Source organism: Typopeltis vanoorti, chromosome 24 (assembly GCF_054136105.1).
Source record: "Typopeltis vanoorti isolate ZY-2024b chromosome 24, IOZ_Tvanoo_1.0, whole genome shotgun sequence".
NCBI classification, from domain to species: Eukaryota; Metazoa; Arthropoda; class Arachnida; order Uropygi; family Thelyphonidae; genus Typopeltis; species Typopeltis vanoorti.
In genome coordinates, this window is record NC_143572.1 from 29,303,568 (window position 1) to 29,325,049 (window position 21,482).

At 37.0% G+C, this 21,482-nt stretch overlaps 1 protein-coding gene across 1 annotated transcript in view; it reads right to left on the bottom strand.

Annotated features, from left to right (window-relative positions):
- LOC150093058 (very long chain fatty acid elongase 7-like) overlaps positions 1–14,891 on the bottom strand; it is an 83,709-nt gene extending 68,818 nt beyond the window's left edge. The window contains exon 1 of the mRNA XM_090414134.1: positions 14,673–14,891. Within this exon, the coding sequence (XP_090270260.1) occupies positions 14,673–14,891 (219 nt within the window). The remainder of the gene's footprint in view (positions 1–14,672) is intronic.
- Between the last annotated feature and the right edge of the window lie 6,591 nt (positions 14,892–21,482).

Sequence of the window (21,482 nt, forward strand, 5' to 3'; positions counted from 1 at the left end):
GGCAGATTTGTAGGACGTAGCTACCGATATAGCAGAATTAATTTGTTGGGTGAGGTTTGTAACTGATTCTACTTCTTCTTTTGTGAATATGCGAGGAACTGGTGCAATATAATCCTTGAGTGCTGTTGACAGTCTTTCCCATGATATATAGGAATGAAAAGGAGGAGACATATATTCTTGTTTTCTCAGCTGCAGTAAAATTAGGTTGTGATCAGATGAGGACTCATTTATTGATTTTAGGCTGTATTGAAGATTAATCCCGCAGGATAGCTATATCGTAGATGTCCGCAGTGCCAAACGTACTAAGATGAGTTGGTTCGGTGGGGCCTGCCACAACAGCATTGTTTGATCCGATGTAGGTGGAAAGGATGCAGCCGTTCTTGTTGGTGGATCTGCAATTCCACAGAGGGTGCTTGGAATTCAGATTCCTGGCCACAATGGTGGGTTCTCTGACGCATAAGATGGCATTAACGTAAGAGTGTAGTAGAGTTTTTTGGGGTGAGTTGTAAACAGAGTAGATTTTCAGTCTGCTAGCCGAGCTGGTGAATACTTCCACGCCTGTGATCTCAAGATTAGTGGTTGGAGCGTTGTTCATATAACTGTGCTTGATGCAACTTTCAATGAAGATGGCATTGTCGCCGCCTCTGTAGACAAATCTGTCGTTTCTGTATAGGCGGTAACCCCTTATTTTAGGGTTATCTGAGGGTCTTAAGTGTGATTCACTGATTAATATAACATCTGGTTGATACCTGTATGCGAAATCTTGGAGCTCCAGAATTTTGTGTTTGAGGCCATTTGCATTCCATCCAACGATCTGAAGTGAGGCTGGAATAAGTTTGTTTCTGTCCATTTACGAGTGCTGTGAGGATGACTGGGTTTCACGTAGAAATCTTTTAGTGGAGGTTGCTGAAGGGTTTGACAGGCTGAAGCTGTCAAACCCTTGTAGCATGTTCGATATAGAGGCCGTGATAACAGCTGTCAGGTTTGTAGGTGCTGTTGCCTGATTCTGTTCTGGTATTGATTTATTTGAACGAGCCATATCAGCATAACATTTTTGTTTGCCTTTGGCTCCCTTTATCTTTAAAGGTCTCTGACTGTGGCCGCTGAGCCTCCGGTTGTGGTGCACGGGCTTCTGGCGCTCTTGTACTGTAGGAGGAGGGCTGTTTATCTGTCTCCATCCGTCTGTTCTTTGGGTGCTGAATGCACCCAAAGATAAACATCCTTTATAGTTCGATGAGGGCTGAGGGATGAGGGCCACCGCAGTTGGCACATTTGGCCGGGATAGTTTTTGGTTTTGTGCAGATGTTGGTTGGGGTGGCTATCCCCGCATTTTAGACATTTAAATTCAGCTCTACACGGTTTCTGGGCATGGCTAAACTTTTGGCATTGCCCAGAAGATGCCCTTTTCCGGAATGGTTCTGTTGTGACGATGAGGCCCAGTTGTAGATATCTTTGTAGATGTTATGAATCTCTATCAGAACCAACGGCATGGGAGTCTTGTCGGATCTATACATTCTGCTGACCTTGACTGGAGGCAGATCCTGTAAATTAAGATCAGCAGCTATTTCTGCTGTGTCAAGGTCTTCACAGACGCCACGGAGGACTACTTTTAAATTTTTTCCGAGCTGAGCATGAAGGTATGATTCTGGATGCCTCTGTCATCCATTTCTTTAGACAACCTTCTATAGTCTGTCACAGTTGTTGGTTGTATCTTTATGCCTTCATCCATGTTTTTGGCCTTTATGAAGCCAATGTGCAGATTGGACATTGTAGATCTTAGAGCTGCCCATCTGTGTTTTTCTCTTAGGATGATCGGAGGCCTTTTCTTTGGGAGAAGCAATGGAGTCCGAACCTTGACCATCTTGTTCTTTCATTGTCTTTGTGTGGTTCTGTTGTTCTTCGCTTTTGCTGTACAAAGTCTGAAGGAGTGGAAGTCACCGATTCTAACTGATCTTCTATTTTCTCGGTGACAGCATCTGTGACACTTACGGGGGGGGGGGGGAAACGTATAATAAAGTTTCACTTTTCCCGGCCAATTATTGTTGATAATTCGCCTAATCTAATAAATTCTCGATATACGTCTTCAAATATCGTCTCATTCAGCTGCTTTTCCATATCTGTCATCTGTTAAGGTGAAATGACTGAAAAAAAAAAAAAAACGCTTACCGTGTAGCTTTAGCCTGGCCGGCACTTCTGCACAACTTGGAATCTTTTGGGGAAGAGCACTGATGATATAAAATGGCAAGATATTCTGAACACATTACAGCTTAATATATATATACATTAATATACATAATAAAAAATAAACAACAGGTCCGACAATCATAATCTCATCACCGTAAACTGCCAACAGGTGGAAGTTTGGATTGTATTTAGGCGATGAATTTCATTATCCGGTGTGAGAATACTTACTCGCCTATTGGAGGCCTGAAATGGCTTGGAAGAGTTCCATGTTTGGTATTTAGACAGCAGGTTTTTCTTACTATGTAAAAATAAAAAAAAAATAAATAATAAAAAAAAATTAAAAATAGAAAAAAAAAAGTAAACCTCCACATACAAGAATGCACAGGTACCAGTTACTAAGGTTTCTGTCCTCATGGTTATTCATATCTAAACATTCTATGTGAATAGTTTATTTATATTAATCTGATTCAAAAAAGTTTAATCACCTAAACGTTGGTCAAATGGATTGCTAAGCTTAATAAAGACTACTACTGGAATCGAGAACTTGTGAAATACATACATCTCTTTGATCTTCTTCCCGGTTTTACAAATACTGTAGTTGCTTTAGAGTTTTTCAAACTACCACGGTGTATACAGTTTAGCGGTGATTGCCTTTACCCGCCATCTAGTGACAGAAAAGGAATCTATTTTCATACAAGAGTAATTTATATACAGTATCTCATATGAGTTTGTAATTCGTTGTGAATGACCAAAATGGTGTGCGATTTGTAAGAAACTATTTCTCTGAAATTAGAATAATATAAAACAAGAATCGATTAAATAAAATATCGGTGATTAAAATAATAATAGATGAAATCATTAAAAATACATACAAAAATTATTCATAATAATAATAATAATAACAATAAATAAAACATTAAAAACAATATTGCGTGAGATTGAGAATTTTAATTGCTTTTATTTCTTTATTTATTGCTTGCATAATTTTATTTTAACTATTTTTGCGTCATTCATTAGCGACCTGAAAGTAAAAATCAGAATATAGCGGAGAGATCCTATGCTTATTATTAAAATAATCATACATCTATTTAGATAATTAATTCATTGGAGTTTTATTTATTTTTTAAAACTTGCTAACGTTTCGTTGCAAAAGGCAGTATACCAACAATACAAGATCATGCAACTGACTTCTAACATACAAGCAGAGAGGTATTATGCCGCGCGGTGAAATAGTTCACAGAGTATCTTTTACAAAAACCAATGTTTCCTGGAAAATGCTTACGACGTGATATCACTTGATTGTGGGAAAAAAACAAAACGGACTCGTCGCATCCTATAAACATATAAGTTTTTAATCTTTATTTTTCTTCATAGTGTTAGATTACCATCTCAAAAGACAATCATGTTTAGTAACAGAGGAAAAAGTTTCCACCTGCTACCCATGTTCTGATTCTCCACTTCTAACTAGGAGATGTTGTCGATTACACGAGCAATTTATAACACTTTTCGATACTTAAACTTTGGAACTTACGACAAGATGATCCAAGGGTGTGTCAGTTCTTGAAATGATGTTATCATGAGGCAAGAGCTTCGTCCTTTTGCACGCATTATTTATATTCTTGTTACCGTTTAGCAACGGACTTCCTACGGATAATTGAAGGCACTATTCCACTCACGTCTGCTTTATGAGTGTGTGTGTGTGTGAGAGAGAGAGAGAGTGAGAAATTTAGACAAGCGACCTTCTCTTTAACCTTCAGTCTCTTTGCATATTTTCCTGTTTCCGCTTTTCTTAACCTCACAGGAAGGGTTCGACAGTTATATAGACAACCACCCTTTCTTCTTCAGTGTGCTGTGATAGATCAGTTGCAGCAACCGCAGATATTATAAGTAGCGGAAACTCAACTGTGACATCATGTGTAGAAATCGCATACAAATGGTTTCATCTTTTGTGCTTATTTTTTTCGGTTTCTTACTACAGATAAGTTTTATATATATAAATATCATCTTAACATTTATCTTGAATAACTGGAGGTTGTAGCTGTTTGGATATACTTCATGAGGAAGACTGTTCTAGAGGAGAGAAGTAGCTGGAATCAATAAGGAAAAGGAGAAGGTTCGATGGAATTGTAGTCGTACTGAAAACGAATGCTGCTGTTGCTCTTGTTTTAACAGGAGCAGCAGCATTCTTTTAATTTCTGATGAAAGTGGAGTAATGATGGATGGAAATACGTGAAACAATATCCATGGAGTATCTTTAGAGATATAAACAAGGTGCATTTGTGATGAGGTTGAAGTGTGTGTGAAAGTCTATGTGTCTATGTGTGTCTATGAAGTCTATGTGTGTGTGTATATGAAAAATAGCATCTTCAGAGGATGAAAATGCCTAGTTTTTAGAGGTGGACGAACTTGTTGATGTATTTATGCTTAGAAAGGCTGGATATAAATGTCGATGCAAGGAGAGAAATCCCCTCTCTGGTGATTTGCTAATTACTGAGGATAAGGAGAAATGAGCAGATATTCAAGGGAAAAAAGCATAGGTTATCCATATCCCTTTGGTGAAAGGTATGAGATCAGTGTTTAAAGTTTGGTTGTAGATGATCTTGATGCTTAGGTGGCTGAGAACTACATAGTTTGTCGAAAGAATGGAATGAGTGCATTGTGCTAGCGTCGTCAATGCTGTGATTATATAAGGGTAATTCAAATAGGTCATATATAGGAGAAAGAGACTATGTGATAGAACGATGTCCTTAAGCAGTACTTCATTAGTAGCAAAATTCGAAGAGACTGTGGCCATCATAAGCAATGAGCGATCAGAGAGAAAGCTAACAATCCAGGTAGAACGGGTGGCAACCCAAGATACGCAGTCATTGGTTGTCATTGAATCTATATACTGGTGGTCGCTGAATAACAGTGGAAGTTGTAAGTGTGGAGAAGTTGACTGTTGATACTTTTTTTTTTTTCCTTATTTTGGAGAGGATTGAAGTGATGGCGATTGGTCAGTAATAGGACGGCAGACTTCCGTCTCACGTTTTGGTAATAGGTTGGATATATGATTAGGACAAGTGCCAACTGTCAATAGAAGAGTGATGATATAACAGAGGTCAGGTGTTAGCTCTGGAGCACAGTCTTTGATTACAACTGGAGAGATACCTTCACCATCGGGTGAAGGGTATGTTTTATTGTTCAAGTTATTTCCTATTCCTTTTGTGTTTTTTTAAAGGGAAAAAAAAGAACACAAGGAGAACATGTGGCGCCATCTGAATGAGAGAGAGAGAGAGAGAGAGAGAAACATATGGAAGCGCTCATGTGCAGAATTTGCATTCTACAGACTTTGAAAGTGACCACAAGTACCACTTCCATTTGTATTTGAATTACGTTGGAAGTACGTTTCTGCTGTGTTAGTCTCTATGAATTCGAAGTTAGATTTACTGATGACAATTTCGCGTTTATCGCATGCTTCATGGACTGAGTACGAAGCTGGGATTTTTGTAGCAAGACACTTCCAATAAGATGGGTTTTTTTTGTCCACTGCTTAGGTGCACTTTATGCTGAACTAAACCTTCGAAAGTAGATGAGAATATTGGTAAGAATGAAATGAAGCCTTCATGGTGAAGATTATTTCTATGAGTGGTTCTAAGCAGGTATTTGAACCAGAGGAGAGGAAGCGATAGTCACACCATGGAAAGGCCAAGTAGAAATTCCGGTCATCCCACTTGGCGCTTTTGTAGTGCCAATGGACACGAGGTTGAAGATTCTACATAAGATTGTCATCTGAGTTACCGAGATGAGGAGAGATGACTTCTGCAATACACATGGAAGGAGACCTGGTTGAAAAGAGATCGACAGTATTGGGAATGAAGAAGACAGTGAGGAAATCGGGTGGCTAGATGGATGATTTCCGTAAGATCATTGATTAAAGCAGAATTTGTGCATCTCTTCCATCTAGGTCGTTGGTGTTGGAAAAAGGGAACCTGTTTGAAATTGCGGACAATAAAATCACCTAGGAAGTTGACTTCACTAAGTGGATAGCTAGATTGTAGGTGGTCGCGCTTCATTTATGGAGAGGAAAGTGGAGATTCAGAGCTGTTTCGTATTTTATAGACTGGTAAATTCAACCGATGAATATTACTAAATGTGAGAAGGATTCTTTTCAAAAGAGGGAGACTTTAAATTACCCATTCTCTGGCAAGAAGTGTCATGTCTCACAAAGGGATCATATGGCGAAAGGAATTGTGAAGTGTGTGTAGGTTCGACGTTTCAAGTTGGACAGTAGTGGATGTACAATCGTTTTCATAGATTAAGGGGAAAAAAATCACGATAACATCGAAAACCTGTATGAAGAATTTTATGCAATTGGCTGAAAAGCAGTACGATATGAGATTTTTACTTTAGTAAAAAATGAGTGCATGAAGACAATCGTAAAAAAAAAAGTTAAAATGAGGTTGCTAATAAATGTTATCACCATCTCACATCAATACAGCACTCAACGATATTTCATACTGTTTATAATTGTGTCCAGGAGCCCAGTTGGTAACAGTAACCATTGCTCCTGCAAAGCTCTCTTAATTCCGTCAAGGTTTTGGGAAGAGAAGTTGAGAGTAGCAAAACGTCTACTTAGAGCATCCCAAACATGCTCAATACGATTAAAGTCAGGAGACCTGGCTCACCAGTTCATACGTGCTATAGTTTCTTCTTAAAGATGTTGGTCCAAGAGCTTTTCTTTATGAATACGAGTATTATCGTCTTGTAGAATAAATGTCTCCGCTATCACATATACGGACGAATATAAGGATCCAGGACTTCGTTTCTATTAGCTGTAGAACTCCTGGTTCAGTTACGAAACACATACGGGTTAGTGCGTCCACCCAACGCGATGCTTCCCCAGCCTATCACAATACTTCCACCAAAAGTGTCCCTTTCACGGATATTAGGGGATGATAACATGTATCTAGTTCTATCCAGATCACAGCACCCCCTGGTATGATTTTGTAGAACAAACAATACGAACCCCACTGGTGTTTTTATTCCAGTTGACGTGGAGCCTGGTCCATTACAAATCTTCTCTCCTGTGGCGTGGGGATAGAGATACGCAGACCAAGTCGAGTAGCATTCAAACCACCTCTCTGCAGTATTCTGCGAAGAGTGGAAGCAAATACTGAAGTTCCTGTAACATACTCACGGGATCAGATCATAGCTAATTTCGGTAGCACTCATGTTTCGGCCAGCAGATAATTTGAGATATCGGTCATACTTTGTTGTAGCTTGTGGCCTTCCTTCGCCGTATCTTCAAGATGCTGTTTTTGTCTGTTGGAATTGGTTCCACTGTCTGTTAACCACGGAACGACTCACATGCAACCATGTCAATGTTTCTATGTTTCATTAGAAGTTCCTTTTTCCAGTCTTCTTGCCATAACGGGCATCGACAATGCCGCACGACCTAGCAGACTCTACTAGGTCGTACCTGTCGGCAATCCCGCTATCACATACTCTACTTAGTAGAGTATGTGATAGCAGGATTATGTGGCAGTTGATCGAAAAGTCTGCTGACTCGTCCCTGGTAGCTTTAGAGTCATGTACTATCTGGCAGGAGGCCTATAGCTCTACCGTTTTTGTGACGTGCCCTCAAAATGGAGGAGGTTACGCGCCTCTGAGTATGTTTAGCAAGCCCTTGAAGGGTATCACTCACTCACTACCTAGAGAAGAGAATGGGACAGAAACCGGAAACCCTGATCTGGAGACTGAACATGGCATTTGCCATTTCATTCCTCCAATAAGCACTGTGGTGGTATTTTACCAGTGGTATTTTATAAAACTCAAACTTCTTTCAGAATTTGAGTTTTCCAGCACCATCCCAAATCAAAACAGATAGATAGAAACTAAAAATTGATTATTTTAGGTGAAAACGTCTGCAGCAAGGTTGAATTCAACAAAATTATTTTCACCTCCTTGAAGAATACTGTGCCTGTTTTTAACGTGCCAAAGTTTCTAGAGAGAGGAGAAATAAGAATGTCATCTGGAAACCTATGAATAAAATTGCAATCAGGAAGAAATTATTGTTGATCTACTGTAGGAAATTAAATTGAGAAGAAGAATTCATTGAATGAGACTAAAAGAAATTGACATTGCAATTGAGTGCATGTACAGTGCCATTGAGTTCTAAAGATTAAAGACATTTTCTTCGTACGTAATGACTAGCTATAGAGGAAACAAGACATCTATTTGCAGAGTAAAGCGTAGAAATAATAGAATGGTAATTCTATTATTAGAATTACCATTGTTGAAATCTTGTTGAAAGCATAGGTTTCAACAAGGTGGGTTTGTCGACAATTTTATGAAGAACTTATATTGTCAAATAAGACTACAAGAAAATAAGTTTTTTATGAGAAATAAAACAGAATTGCATATTGGATTTTTACAGACAAATGAAGATCCTTGACATATGTAGAAGTGACACAGCAGGTGGAGAAATAGATCCTTATGGAACACTAGCATTAGTTGGGAAGCTTGAATATAGCGATCCATCCAATCCATATGTAATTTGCGTAGTGACAGAAAGCTACCAACCGGATTGTAGACATCACACGACAAACCGTATGATGGAAGCTTACTTAATAGGTTTTTGCGCTAATCTCGTTCAGTTGTCATTGGCAACTAAGCTTTTAGATTCCCACACTTTTCCATGCCATTTATCTAAAGGTGGGTATCATATGCAAAACCCCCTATTGATGTACAGTCAAATTCATACTAGTGATCCTTTATTGGTTGAGAGACTTCATGGTAGTGTGGAAGACGAGTGTCGAAAGATTGTATGTATTGAATATGGGTTAATTTCCACGCTGAAGGAGAGACACCAACGGAATAAGAGAGAATAAACAGGCGAATCAAAACGGGAGTCAACTCTGGAACACAAATTTATTGTTTTATTTTATTTTATTATTTTTTTGTTGCCAATCGGCTATAGACAACAGTTTTCGTTTATTATTTATATGTTAATATTATAAAACTTGCACTTAGCAGTCTTTACAATGTGGTACACAGGAGACCTAAACGTAAATAAACGCTTTGTAATCTCAACCCACAATGCCATAGAATACAAAACAAAAAAAAAAAAAAAAAAAAAAAATTTCGAAAGCTGCCGATGGCGTTTATGTTTTTGTTTTTGTCTTTTTTTATGTTTATGTTTAGGATTGTTCTTGAATTTTTCCTACGCATAGTTCATATTTCTTGCTTTGTGTATCACTTGATTAGCTACAGAACCAGTGGTCGTACTTACATAAGCACTGCGACACTACAGCACCCCCAAGGAAAAAAATAAAAATAATTTAAAGTTTGTTTGTGTTTATAAATAATAACAATGCTTACAACATTATATTAATGCAGTACAACATGCTAAAGGTTACAGCTTATGTTTGGACATTGATTGAATAATTAATAATTGGAATTGCTCGATTAACACTTAATATTAGGAAACAAATGCACTGCGATCTAACGCCGATATTCGTTTGCGCTTGTCATTTCACGTTACGTCATTCAGACGCTGTCCAAACGGCAGTGTATTTTTAGTATCCTTACGCACGTCATTTCTGTGAGATATGAAACGTTTATTATTGGTGCGTGTGCGTGGTGAACTATTTTTTGTAAATCTTATTTTATTTTGTTAAAATAACATATAATTATTTATTTATTATAGATACAAAGCTGAATGATGACGAGTGTCACTGTTGAAAATATGAAAGAATTATATTTTTTCAATTATCGTTACACGAAACAAATGCACTGCGATCTAACGCCTTATAGTCCTTATAAGGACTGGCTTAAAGGGGCGAAGCAAGAATGCTTTTCATATTCCCCGTTATCTGTAGAGGACAGTGTAGGGATAAGGTGTTATTGAGCAATTAAAGCTCTGATCATGGCAGGAGGGTAACAGCAATAACCGAGCCTCAGTTAGAACTTCATTGGCTACATCATTGCCATCCATTACCCTCCAAGTGTATTGGATTGAATGAATCAATCACCGCATCTCACGGTCGATTGCTCACACACACCGCGATCTAACGCCGATATTCGTTTGCACTCGTCATTGCTATTGATATGAAACTTTTATTGGTGTTTATTCGTGGTGAGGATGAAATATTTTTAATAAAGCAATTTTTAATATGTAAATTTATTTATTAATAAATTCGTTACTGATTAGAATGTTTTTATTTTTTATTTTATTTTATTTTTATTTTATTTTTTTGTATATGCAGCACCCCCACTTAAAATTTTCACCGGCCGCCACTGTACAGAACAAAGAGATAGAAATCTTTCAAAATCCATGGAAATGTTTCTATAAAGAGAAAATTAAGTATACCAACACAACAAAGAGTTTCTATTTATAGACGTGCAATGCGTTGTTTTATTGTTAAATGCGATTTCAAAAAATACACTACTATATAGTAATTATGGAATAGTAAATTAAATAACACAGAAAGTGTGAGAACAACTAAATATATGTAGTCATATTTAAATTTTTTGAAAGAAATAAAAGAAGATAACTATAAAAATATTATAATAATAAAAGTTATGCTCAAACAGCTTAATAATAATTAACTTTTTGTAATTATTTAAAAAAAATAAAAGAAAATCTGCAACACCATTAAGCGATTTAGATAGTAAATTTATTAATTATCATTAACACTGAGCGAGAGTAATTGGAATCAATCAACCGTGAGATGCGGTGATTGATTCATTCAATCCAATTCAATCCAATACCCTTGGAGGGTAATGGATGGCAATGCTGTAGCCAATGAAGTTCTAACTGAGGTTTGGCTATTGCTGTTACCCTCCTGCCATGATCAGAGCTTTAATAGCTCAATAACACCTTATATATCCCTACACTGTCCTCTACAGATAACGGGGAAGATGAAAAGTATTCTTGCTTCGCCCCTTTAAGCCAGTCCTTATAAGGCTAATCACTTCTTGGCATTTTGGCTAAGATCAAAGTGTAGTTTTTATCAGCTAACGTCTGATGAAATATGATGAAAGGGGATATTCTGGACTATGATGGTAGGCTGAAATTTGGTTAATAGGAGAAAAATAGCGGCATAATATAAATTAATAAATGGGAGTTTTATAAATAGAACGCCTAACTGATTCTGAAGAAATGTTTCAATACATGACTGAACAGGAGAAAACTCGTGGAAATTGTGTAAGAGTGTCGTTAACAAGAAGGCGAGGTCAGTGTTCAGTCATAAAGTGATGACTGAATGGAATGTGCTGCCAGAGGAAGTCCTAAGTGCATTTTTGGTGGATATGTTTAAGAAGAGGTATCATAAATATTGTGCAAATAAAAGTTAGTATGGATCTCCTCTAATAAAGGTCCCGTGTTTCCAGAAGTGGATGTGAATTATTGTCAGTGAATTGGAAATTTGAAAATTAGTTCAATATGGAATTTCGTGAATAATGTTACTCAAGCGATGAGCCTTCTTTCTCCATGGTAGGACTAATGTGCTAATAATATTAATAATAATCTTTCTTTTTTGGTCCTCCTCTTCTACGTTTTACGGTGTCCAGGTTCTTATTCTTGCAACCGTCTAGAGGATAAGGTGGTTGGCCATATGCCTCCCGGTGTGTCCTATGTCTGTAGATAACTGTGTTCACGGGCCTGTTTGCCTATTTTTTTGGGGGAAAAACCGAGTTTCTGGGGGGGGCCTATACTTCCGTATGAGACCAATTAACTCACCTTTAGTCGAAAGGTTCCTCTCACGTAATGGACGGGAATCGAATCCAGGTCTTTCTGACCAAAGGACTTCGTCTAAACGACTGAGCTACGGAGGCTCATAATGATGATGATGATAGTGGATTGAACACAGTTCGGGCAAATAACTCTGTTGGACTATACTAGTTCCGACACACAGTTGGCAATCGCTCCATTCTGAACCACTATGAAATCTTTCTGTGTGTACATCATTCGTTATACAAGATCGCTGTGATTTCCAAGGGGGACTCTAATTTTCTTACACTATTTTCATATTTCTTAGATCCCGTCCATTGTCCTGTAGTCAGAGGGATGGTGTGCCATGACTTTTGCTAGAATTGGTCTTGATCAGGAAGAGAAAGGATCTGCTAATGGTAATCAGTAGTACTGTGGGTAAATAAAGTTCCGAAATCCAAAGAAATGCCAATGAGACCATCAATGAGAGAAAAATAAGGAAGTGTTTTCTGATCTAATTCCCCAAACAGTACTGTTGTGCACAATTTCACTTAATCACAAAATAGTACGAATATCCACTGCAAATATGTTTAAAAGTTTGAGGTTTTTTTCCCTTGAATATTCTTGTATAGTCACATTTTCCATTTTACGTTCCCTTAGTTAGCAGTTCTCACCACAGTGTAACTTGGTCATAATATTACGAATGTTTTTATCACGTAATCTTCCTGTTTTATAATTTGCGCGAATCAGTTTTATATTACATATTTAAAAGAACCTAATAGCATAATCTTGTTTTTCCACTAAAAAAAGAAGTAAGAAAAAGAAACTTAAAGCGCGACATCTGTGCATTTGCACATGAAGAAATCCTGGTGGATTTTAATTTTCAATTCTTCATTTAAGGAGGCGGGGGGGGGATGTTTAACTTTGTAGCAATTTATTGCGCCACAATGCAACACCAACAGAAGAAAGATATAAGTGATCGATTTCATCGAACTACTAGAACTTTGAAGGATTTATATTTTATATTTTTTTAGCTAGTTGTCGACTTAGTCAATCTTTGGTATAGACTAATAGGATGTTTTCTCTAAGAAAACATCCTATTAGTTTTTGACGCAGTATATTTCCACTCTTGAAAGATGTCTGATCATATTTTGTTTTCATTTTCTGTTGGGCTCTATTATAACAAGCAATGTGAAGCTTCGCTTGTTATCAGCATTTGGATTATGGCCAATGAAAACAGAGACATACAAGAATATTCTTTTCGTTCTTTCACTAGGCAAATTCGCTACATTTCAAAGAAATGTCTCGAATTATACCTGCTTCCTTGTTCAATTTCTAGATAAATAATTATGATAATGATTTTTTATTTTTATTTTTATTTTATTTTTTTGCAAGTTACATTAGTTCCTCTTCAATTTCTATATGACGCCTCGTTACGAATTTCTTGGATTGTTTTCCATTTTGCGCGACATCGTTAGTTCTTTGGCCATTATTTTCACGGTAACTGTGAAAAATGCGTTTTAGATTTATAACAGTGAACAGATGAAATAAAGGATTTCATGCTTATAAATCTTTTGCAAATCGTGCACTTCAATTAGATGCCATTTTTCGTTTATTATTTAAATACTTATATTAATTTTACTTTCACCTTTTAGAAGTGTTTACCACGAAAAAAATAAAAGACGATCCAAAACACCATTAACTGATTTAGATAGAGAAATTTAATAATAATAATAATAATAATAATCATATTCTTTTACATCCCGATATTTGAAGGAATCAATCGACCGTATTTCACGGTCGATTGATTGATTCATTCAATCCAATACCCTTGGAGGGTAATGGATGGCAATGCTGTAGCCAGTGAAGTTCTAACTGAGGCTTGGCTATTGCTGTTACCCTCGTGCCATGATCAGAGCTTTAATAGCTCAATAACACCTTATCCCTACACTGCCCTTCTACAGATAACGGGGAAGATGAAAAGCATTCTTGCTTCGCCCCTTTAAGCCAGTCCTCATAAGGACTTTTACATCCCATACAATCATTAGCATATGCATTCAGAGTTTTTTTAGTTTTCTTTTTAATCAGAAAAAAAAAATATCGTAGATTTCAGTAATTTGATTAGGTTTTTAGAAAGCGAAATTTGACCCGTTAATTATTTATAATAGATTTGATAATGCTTTTATGCTATTTGTTCATGGACTTTTAATTAATTAATAAGTCCAGTTTATTGGGAATGAGTTGCACAAAAGCTCCACCCAGTGATCCAAATGCTAGGAAACCTCCTTTGCATTGTGCATCATGCGGAAGCGATATCTGAGGAAAGAAGTAGTTCCAAAACTCACCACCAGAGAACGATGTACCGATTGTAGATATAATTTTTCTCTCTATGTGTGTGTGTGTGTGTGTGCGTGCATAAGAAGGGAAGAAAGCGACACAAACATAAATAATGTTTTAATTCGCTTCCATTATGCATTCACAGTCTGTACTGTTCAATGTTCTGCCCTTCCCGGTATGCCACAGACTACATCCTTTGCACAGTGCGTTAAACGGCAGAAGGCAGTGGGTCAGGATTTATGTTGCGCAGGCTACGTTATGTTTTCCTTTAGCTCTGGTAAGTTACCAGAATGATCCCCGGAACCAGAATTCACAGCGGGTCAGATCAGGAGAACGAGATGCTCATGCAGTGGGAAACGCACGGCTAATCACTCCGACTTCCGTGATATGTTTTCGAAGAACCTCCTGTACCGATCTACCTATGTATGGAGGGATCCTTTAACGCATGAAAACTTACCGAATCCATGCGCTGGCACTGCTGTGACTGTGGCACAACAAAATTTTTATCATATCCCGATACCTCTTGACAGTAACTGAGCAGGTCCCAGGACCCCGAGCGAATGTCCTCAAAGAAGAATGGTCCAATGATAAACAAAGCTGAAAACCCACACCAAACAGTGACTTTGGGTGAATGAAAAGGAATTTGTTCATTGAATGTGGATTTTGCATAACCCATACCCCGAAACTGTGGGTATTCATAACTCTGTTCAGGTGAAAGTGAAGCCCATCTCTCTCCACAAAATCATCCACTGCCACGCAGCATCCAACTCCACTTAAGCAAGGAATGTTAAAGCGAATGTCAGGCAGGCGAGACAGCACGTGCACTTCAGGAACCAACGCTTTCATTCATGGCCTGCTCCACAACAGGTAGCAACTTGATTCATTTGGTTGTGAACTGGTTGGTTTGCGACCTCTGCCAGGTCCACCTCTCGTTGATCCCGTTTCTTCAAGTAATCATTCGTCACAGAGCACATGGAGATAGTGGACCTTGTCGATATTTGTTCAGGCGACGAAATTTGGGGAGTGCAGCAACAACATTGCAATTGTTATGAAGACAGCTTCACGAACAAAGCGCATTGGGCAAGGTTAGTGCCATCACTGTGGATGGTATTAACTATCAGAATGAAGAGGAAAATTCCGTGTCTATCTTTTTAAATCCTTTTTGGCACATACCCAGTTCAATGATGTGCAAATTCCATGCCTTCAATGTTTACGACGTCTCCTGGTGGTGAATTTTGGACCCCCCCCCCCTTAGATATCAATTTCGCATGACGCACAATGCATTCTTGTTAAGTTTCCCAGCATTGGGATCATTGAGTCGAGTACACACGGCCTTATTAAACAGGGATACTTCAAACAAAAGATATATTTCGGTGATTACACCAAATTTTTTATTATTCAATTATACAAAATACTGAAATAATAGTTCCCGACAAGTTTCGTAAATCATAGGATTTATATCTTCAAGGGGTAAATAGTATAACTTAAAGTTTAAACAAGAGAATTAATAAATACAAATCATAACCGTCTGGCTATTCATAAACTCAAATAACAGACTGCAGATATAAAACGTTATTGACGTTGAACAATACTGGACGATGTCACGTGTTCTTGTTCTCGTTCATACAGTCCGAGCTCAGATTGAGGTAGATTTTTTATTAGAGCTGACTTGATGGAGAGTTAAATCTTGATTTTTATTGCATTGGATTGGCTTTTTTAGCATATTAGCAGCTTCTTTAAATTTTCGTATATAGTTTCTTCTGTTCTGAGATCGCTATTGCTTTGTTGAATGTAACACTATCGATGTTGTTCCTTAGGTAGGATGGAAGAGATGTGGCCAGTTCATTATGAAGAGAAAAAGTGTTATTACTAATTAATGCTAATTCAGCTCTAGTGACTGTAATTCTTTCTCTTAGAAAAGCTAGTTCCATTTTATGATAAATTCTGGAGGCCTTGTTTGTATGGAATGCGTTTGATTTTGATGAGTTTCGAGATCCCTTCGTTATCTCTGCATCGGATGAGGAAAATTAGACGGTTAATGAAGTTGATGTTTAATGCGTAGGTTTCTCTAGTTGTATAACTTTATGCCAGAAGCACTCACCGTAAGTTTGTAATTGCAGGCGTAGACTTCCATGGCTAATTGGTTCAAAAGATATATTTCGGTGATTGCACCACACCTTGGCATACACACAAAAAAACAAATGACCTATTAAAAAAAGTGCCTCTCTGGACGGAAGAACTTAAAAAAAACTTACAATCAAAACATCCTTTGATACCAAGAATATATGGTGTTCCAAAGATCCATAAGACAGATATACCTTTAAGACCAATAGTAGATGGAAGAGAGTCACCGACTTCCAACTTGGCGAAATACCTCACCAACATGATCTCACAACATACAGGAAAAACATCTTCCTTCATAAAAAATAGTAAACATTTCATAGAAAAAGTGAAAGATATACATATCGGTCCAACAGACATCTTAGCTAGTCTAGACATTATCAGCTTGTTTACAAACGTCCCGAGACAAGAAATTTTGAACCTCCTAGAAGACCTCTTCCTTCCAGACATCTTAAATCTTTTTAAACATTGTATAAACAATACTTTTTTCACCTATGAAGACAGAATCTGGGAACAAAAAGAAGGTTTGGCCATGGGTTCATCATTATCACCAGTATTAGCAAACCTATTTATAGAACAATTTGGAAGCAATGCTCTTAAGGATTATCATAAAAAAACCAAAAATATGGCTACGCTATGTGGACGATATTTTCATCATATTCAATGGATCAACAGATGAACTTATCAATTTCAAAGATTATCTCAACAATTTGCACAACACCATAAAATTCACTTTAGAACAAGAAGAAAATAAAAAGTTTCCTTTTCTGGATATTCTATTAGAAGTTAACGAAGAACGTAAACTCTCCTTCTCAGTATATAGGAAGCCGACAAACACTGGAAGATTTCTAAATGCAACCTCACACCACCATCCTTCACAAAAAATAAGCTTAATTAAAACTCTTCGAGACAGAGCATACAATATCTCCAGCACACAAGAAAGATGTAATGAAGAACTAAAATACTTAACAAATCCTCCAACAGTATGGATATGAAACAAAAACCATCAAGAGAATCCTTAAAATCCCTCCAACTAACAACACAATAAAACAGGTTTACAAAAACGCAATCTCGCTTCCTTATATCAAAAATGTTACCGACAAGCTAGCCAAATTAATGAACAAACACAACATAAAAGTAGCCTTCCTTCCTATAGAAAAAATCTCAAGATTCCTACATCCACCAAAACCATCTCATCATCCTCTTAAAAAACCAGGAGTCTACAAAATCCATTGCTCTAGCGGGATTTACTATGTAGGACAGACAGGAAGATCTGGAGCAATACGCATGGCTGAACACCAAAAAGACGTACAATACAAAAGAAAACAAAAAACTGGTCTTGCTTTCCATTTCACTTCCACTGGACACGATGTACTCTGGCAAAAAACGACGACTTCATACATAGAAAACAACAGTTATATACGAAAATTTAAAGAAGCTGCTAATATGCTAAACAAACCCAACCTACTACAATAAAAATCAAGGTTTAATTGTCCATCAAGTGTGGTCAGCTCAAATAAAAAATCTACCTCAATCTGAGCTCGGACTGTATGAACGAGAACAAGAACACGTGACATCGTCCAGTATTGTTCAACGTCAATAACGTTTTATATCTGCAGTCTGTTATTTGAGTTTATGAATAGCCAGACGGTTATGATTTGTATTTATTAATTCTCTTGTTTTAACGTTAAGTTATACTATTTACCCTCTGAAGATGTAAATCCTACGATTTACGAAACTTGTCGGGAATTATTATTTCAGTATTTTTTATAACTGAATAATAAAAAATGTGGTGTAATCACCGAAATATATCTTTTGAACCAATTAGCCACAGAAGTCTACGCCTGCAAGGGATACTTTAGTTGTTTTGGTTTTTAATTTATTTATTCTTTTATTACTTGTTATTTCTTTCACAAAATTGTGAGTTTCACTATCACATATACGTTTGGCTTGGCTTATTTAGATGATTATTGCAGGAGAGAAATATTTTTCTGAAAAGTTGTCACACGTAGAATTAACAGAGAAATTAATAATAATCGTTTTGCGAGGGTGTATTTTCCTGATAGAGATAATGTAATGACATAACAGCAATCATGCGAGCACAGAGGTGGAGGAAATGAATTCGCTTATGGTGCCAAAAAATGTCAGTGCGAATACTCTGCATCTGCAAATGATTCCATGGGATATCGGACTGTGTGTTATGAGTAGGTGCAAGTGATTTGACATTGTCTTAACCATGCTGTTTAATTTAAGTAGTCAGCTCTATCAGAATAAATAAATAAATAGTGAAGAGATGGCATTGATCCAAGACAGAAGGATCTTCAAGATACAGTTAGCAACTCCCTGCACAGATCATTATCTCTAGAATTATGGTAAACATATTAGTCTTTTTTCCTGCCCTCAATGATTCATTGAGGGCAGGACAAAAGAATGGTGGATACCTAAGAATGTGATACTTTATGGTGTGGATAGCCCAATACGATTTTGTGAAAGGTGGGTCTTGCCTTAGTATATTATTTACTTTTCATATTAGTGAGTGCGAAGTGTTATAAAGTTAATGGCTACCATTATACTACGATTTGCCGTATCTCAGTATAGACAGGATACAGAAGCTCCATTACGTAAAGTGGAGCAAATGAAGATGGAAATGAAGCAGATGTCGTGAACAAGAGCATGGTTGATGGGTTGACATCGAAGAAAATAGTAGAGCAGAGTGGAATACAAGGGAATGCACATAAGTGACCAATGGCGTATCTTACGGCTCTTTATTTGGGCCACTATTGTTTAATTTTTTTTAATTAATGATAAGAGGAAATATCCACTATTTTTTCAGATAATTTAATTCAAATGAAGGAGGACAAAAATTAGCAAAAGGAAAGTAGTATTTCTGTTTTCTTCTCCCTGGTTATATACTAGAAATCGTTTATCAACTTTTCAGTTAATATCACATTATTAATTGGAACAGGTGTTTTGTTATAGTAATAAGCTAACTTAAGAGAATGAGTGAGAGACAAAGAAAATTAATATCACAACTTGAAACCTATCAAGCATATTTTCTTCCTTTCTTATCAATGGCCATTAAAATATCATTAACTGAATATTTTTCTTTGAAAACCAAAAGATAATTCGAACACAACTTTTCTCAAGAGAGAATGCATCTATTCTTTCGTATCTTCTTTAACATATCGATTCCTTTGCAATTTCCTTGAATGCAAAGATAATTTTAAACTTCTTGTTTCTTTGTGGAACGTCTTCCTTATCCTTGAGTACAAAATGTTCATGAATTTAGACTTCAAAATGTTATTCTTTCCTTTTTTATTTATTTAAAATCGTCCTTCTCTGTTTTTTAATATAAGGTAATTCGATGTCACTAAATAACAGATTTCCTACAATCCTGGAGGATGATGTAAATAGCCAGACAAATCATAATGGTTACAAGTAGAATGCAAAGTTTTGCACTTTCGGATCATAAGACTACAAGATGTGTATTACATCGATGGGACTGAACTGTAGGAAAATGACAGTGCAAGGGATTCTATCGTGATGTAATTACAAACACAAACACACTGACAAGGAGAAGAATACGGAGATTATTATGATATGATCGCGTCCTGACTGTTATGTACAAATTTTTTCGCCTTTGGGACACAGAAGTGGTTGATAAAATCTAGAGGCGAGAGACCAAGACAGTGAAGTGCAGAGAACTCCTCAATGATGACAAGTTATATTCCGCAAACTATGATGATAGGCTGAAGAAATATATAAATTGCTAAACAGGGCAATCTTCTTTTATAAAGTTGACTGACGAAATATTCCAGTATATGACAGTACAAGAGAGAGAAAACCCCTGAACGCTGTGTCATTAACGAGAAAGTGAGGAATTTTTTGATTGGACAATGATAAATGAATGGAATGTGTTACCAGAGGAAGTCTTGAATAACTTTGTTGGACATTTTTAAGAAGCCGTATTATAGACATTGTGCAAATAAAGCTTAGTGTGGGTCTCCTATGATAAAGGTCCCAAGTTGCAAGAGGTAGTCGTGAATGTTATGAATAGGGGTTTAGAATAAGCCTTTGGCGATAAACCTTCTTTCTCTGTGGTGATACCACGACATGCACAATTGGCAATTATTCCATTCTGAAACACTACGAAATCTTTCCGTTTGCAAATCATTCGGTATAGCAGAATGGTTTGCAATTGCTTAGATCCAACCGTTTTCTTGCAGCCAGAGGGATGGTGTTGCATAACTTTGGTAAGAAAAGTATGTTCACTATGCAAGTAACCATTGCACTACTTAACGTATTCTGTGTAACTGCATTTCAGGATTCTGATACCAAAAGATGTTCGCTTTCACCAACGATACGGGTTTTTCTTTCGCCTTGATTAGTTATCGAAAATGATCCACCGAAGTTTCGCTGAAAACAAACAAGAAGTCAAATTTTGGTCTGTCTTCCTAACCGAGGGTAAAAATGTTCTGGAATTCAAAGAAATGTCACAGCTTTAGAAAAGATATAAGAAGTGTTTACTTATTTGATTCGCCAGCACCAGTGTCTTTCTCAACGTTTCAGCTTGAGGTTCAGTTTTACTTTTCTTGAAGAATATTCAATAGAAAAATTTTTCCCATGAATATTTTTGGGTAGTCACATGTTGTTGCAACATGTTCCCACCAAAATGTAACTCGATTGCAATGTTTTTACGAATTACGATGTTTTTAGCAATCTCTCTGTTTTCTAATTTGCGCAATTCAATTATATTTGCATAGTTAAAAGAACTTAAAAACACGAAATTTTATTCAACTAAAAAAAAGAAAGAAAAGAAAAACTTAGAGCAGGACACCTGTGCATTTACACGCATAAAGAAATGCTGATGAATTTTCATTTCCAACTCTTCAGTTGGGATCAAGTGTGCCTGCGTTGCCTTCTTGCAATTTCTTCCACCAGAATGCAACACCGCTAGAAAGTCCGCGAGGGTCGCCTAGTGGCTATGCGCTTCACAACCATATGCCTAGGGAAGGAGTATCCTAGGTTCGATTCCCGTCGACGAAGTGAGGAGCTTAAGGATCTTTCTCAGACATAACCAAGTTAACTAGTCTTGGGCGTGGACAGCAGGGTTTTTCCTCCAGTTTATCTAGGGTTTTTCATCCCG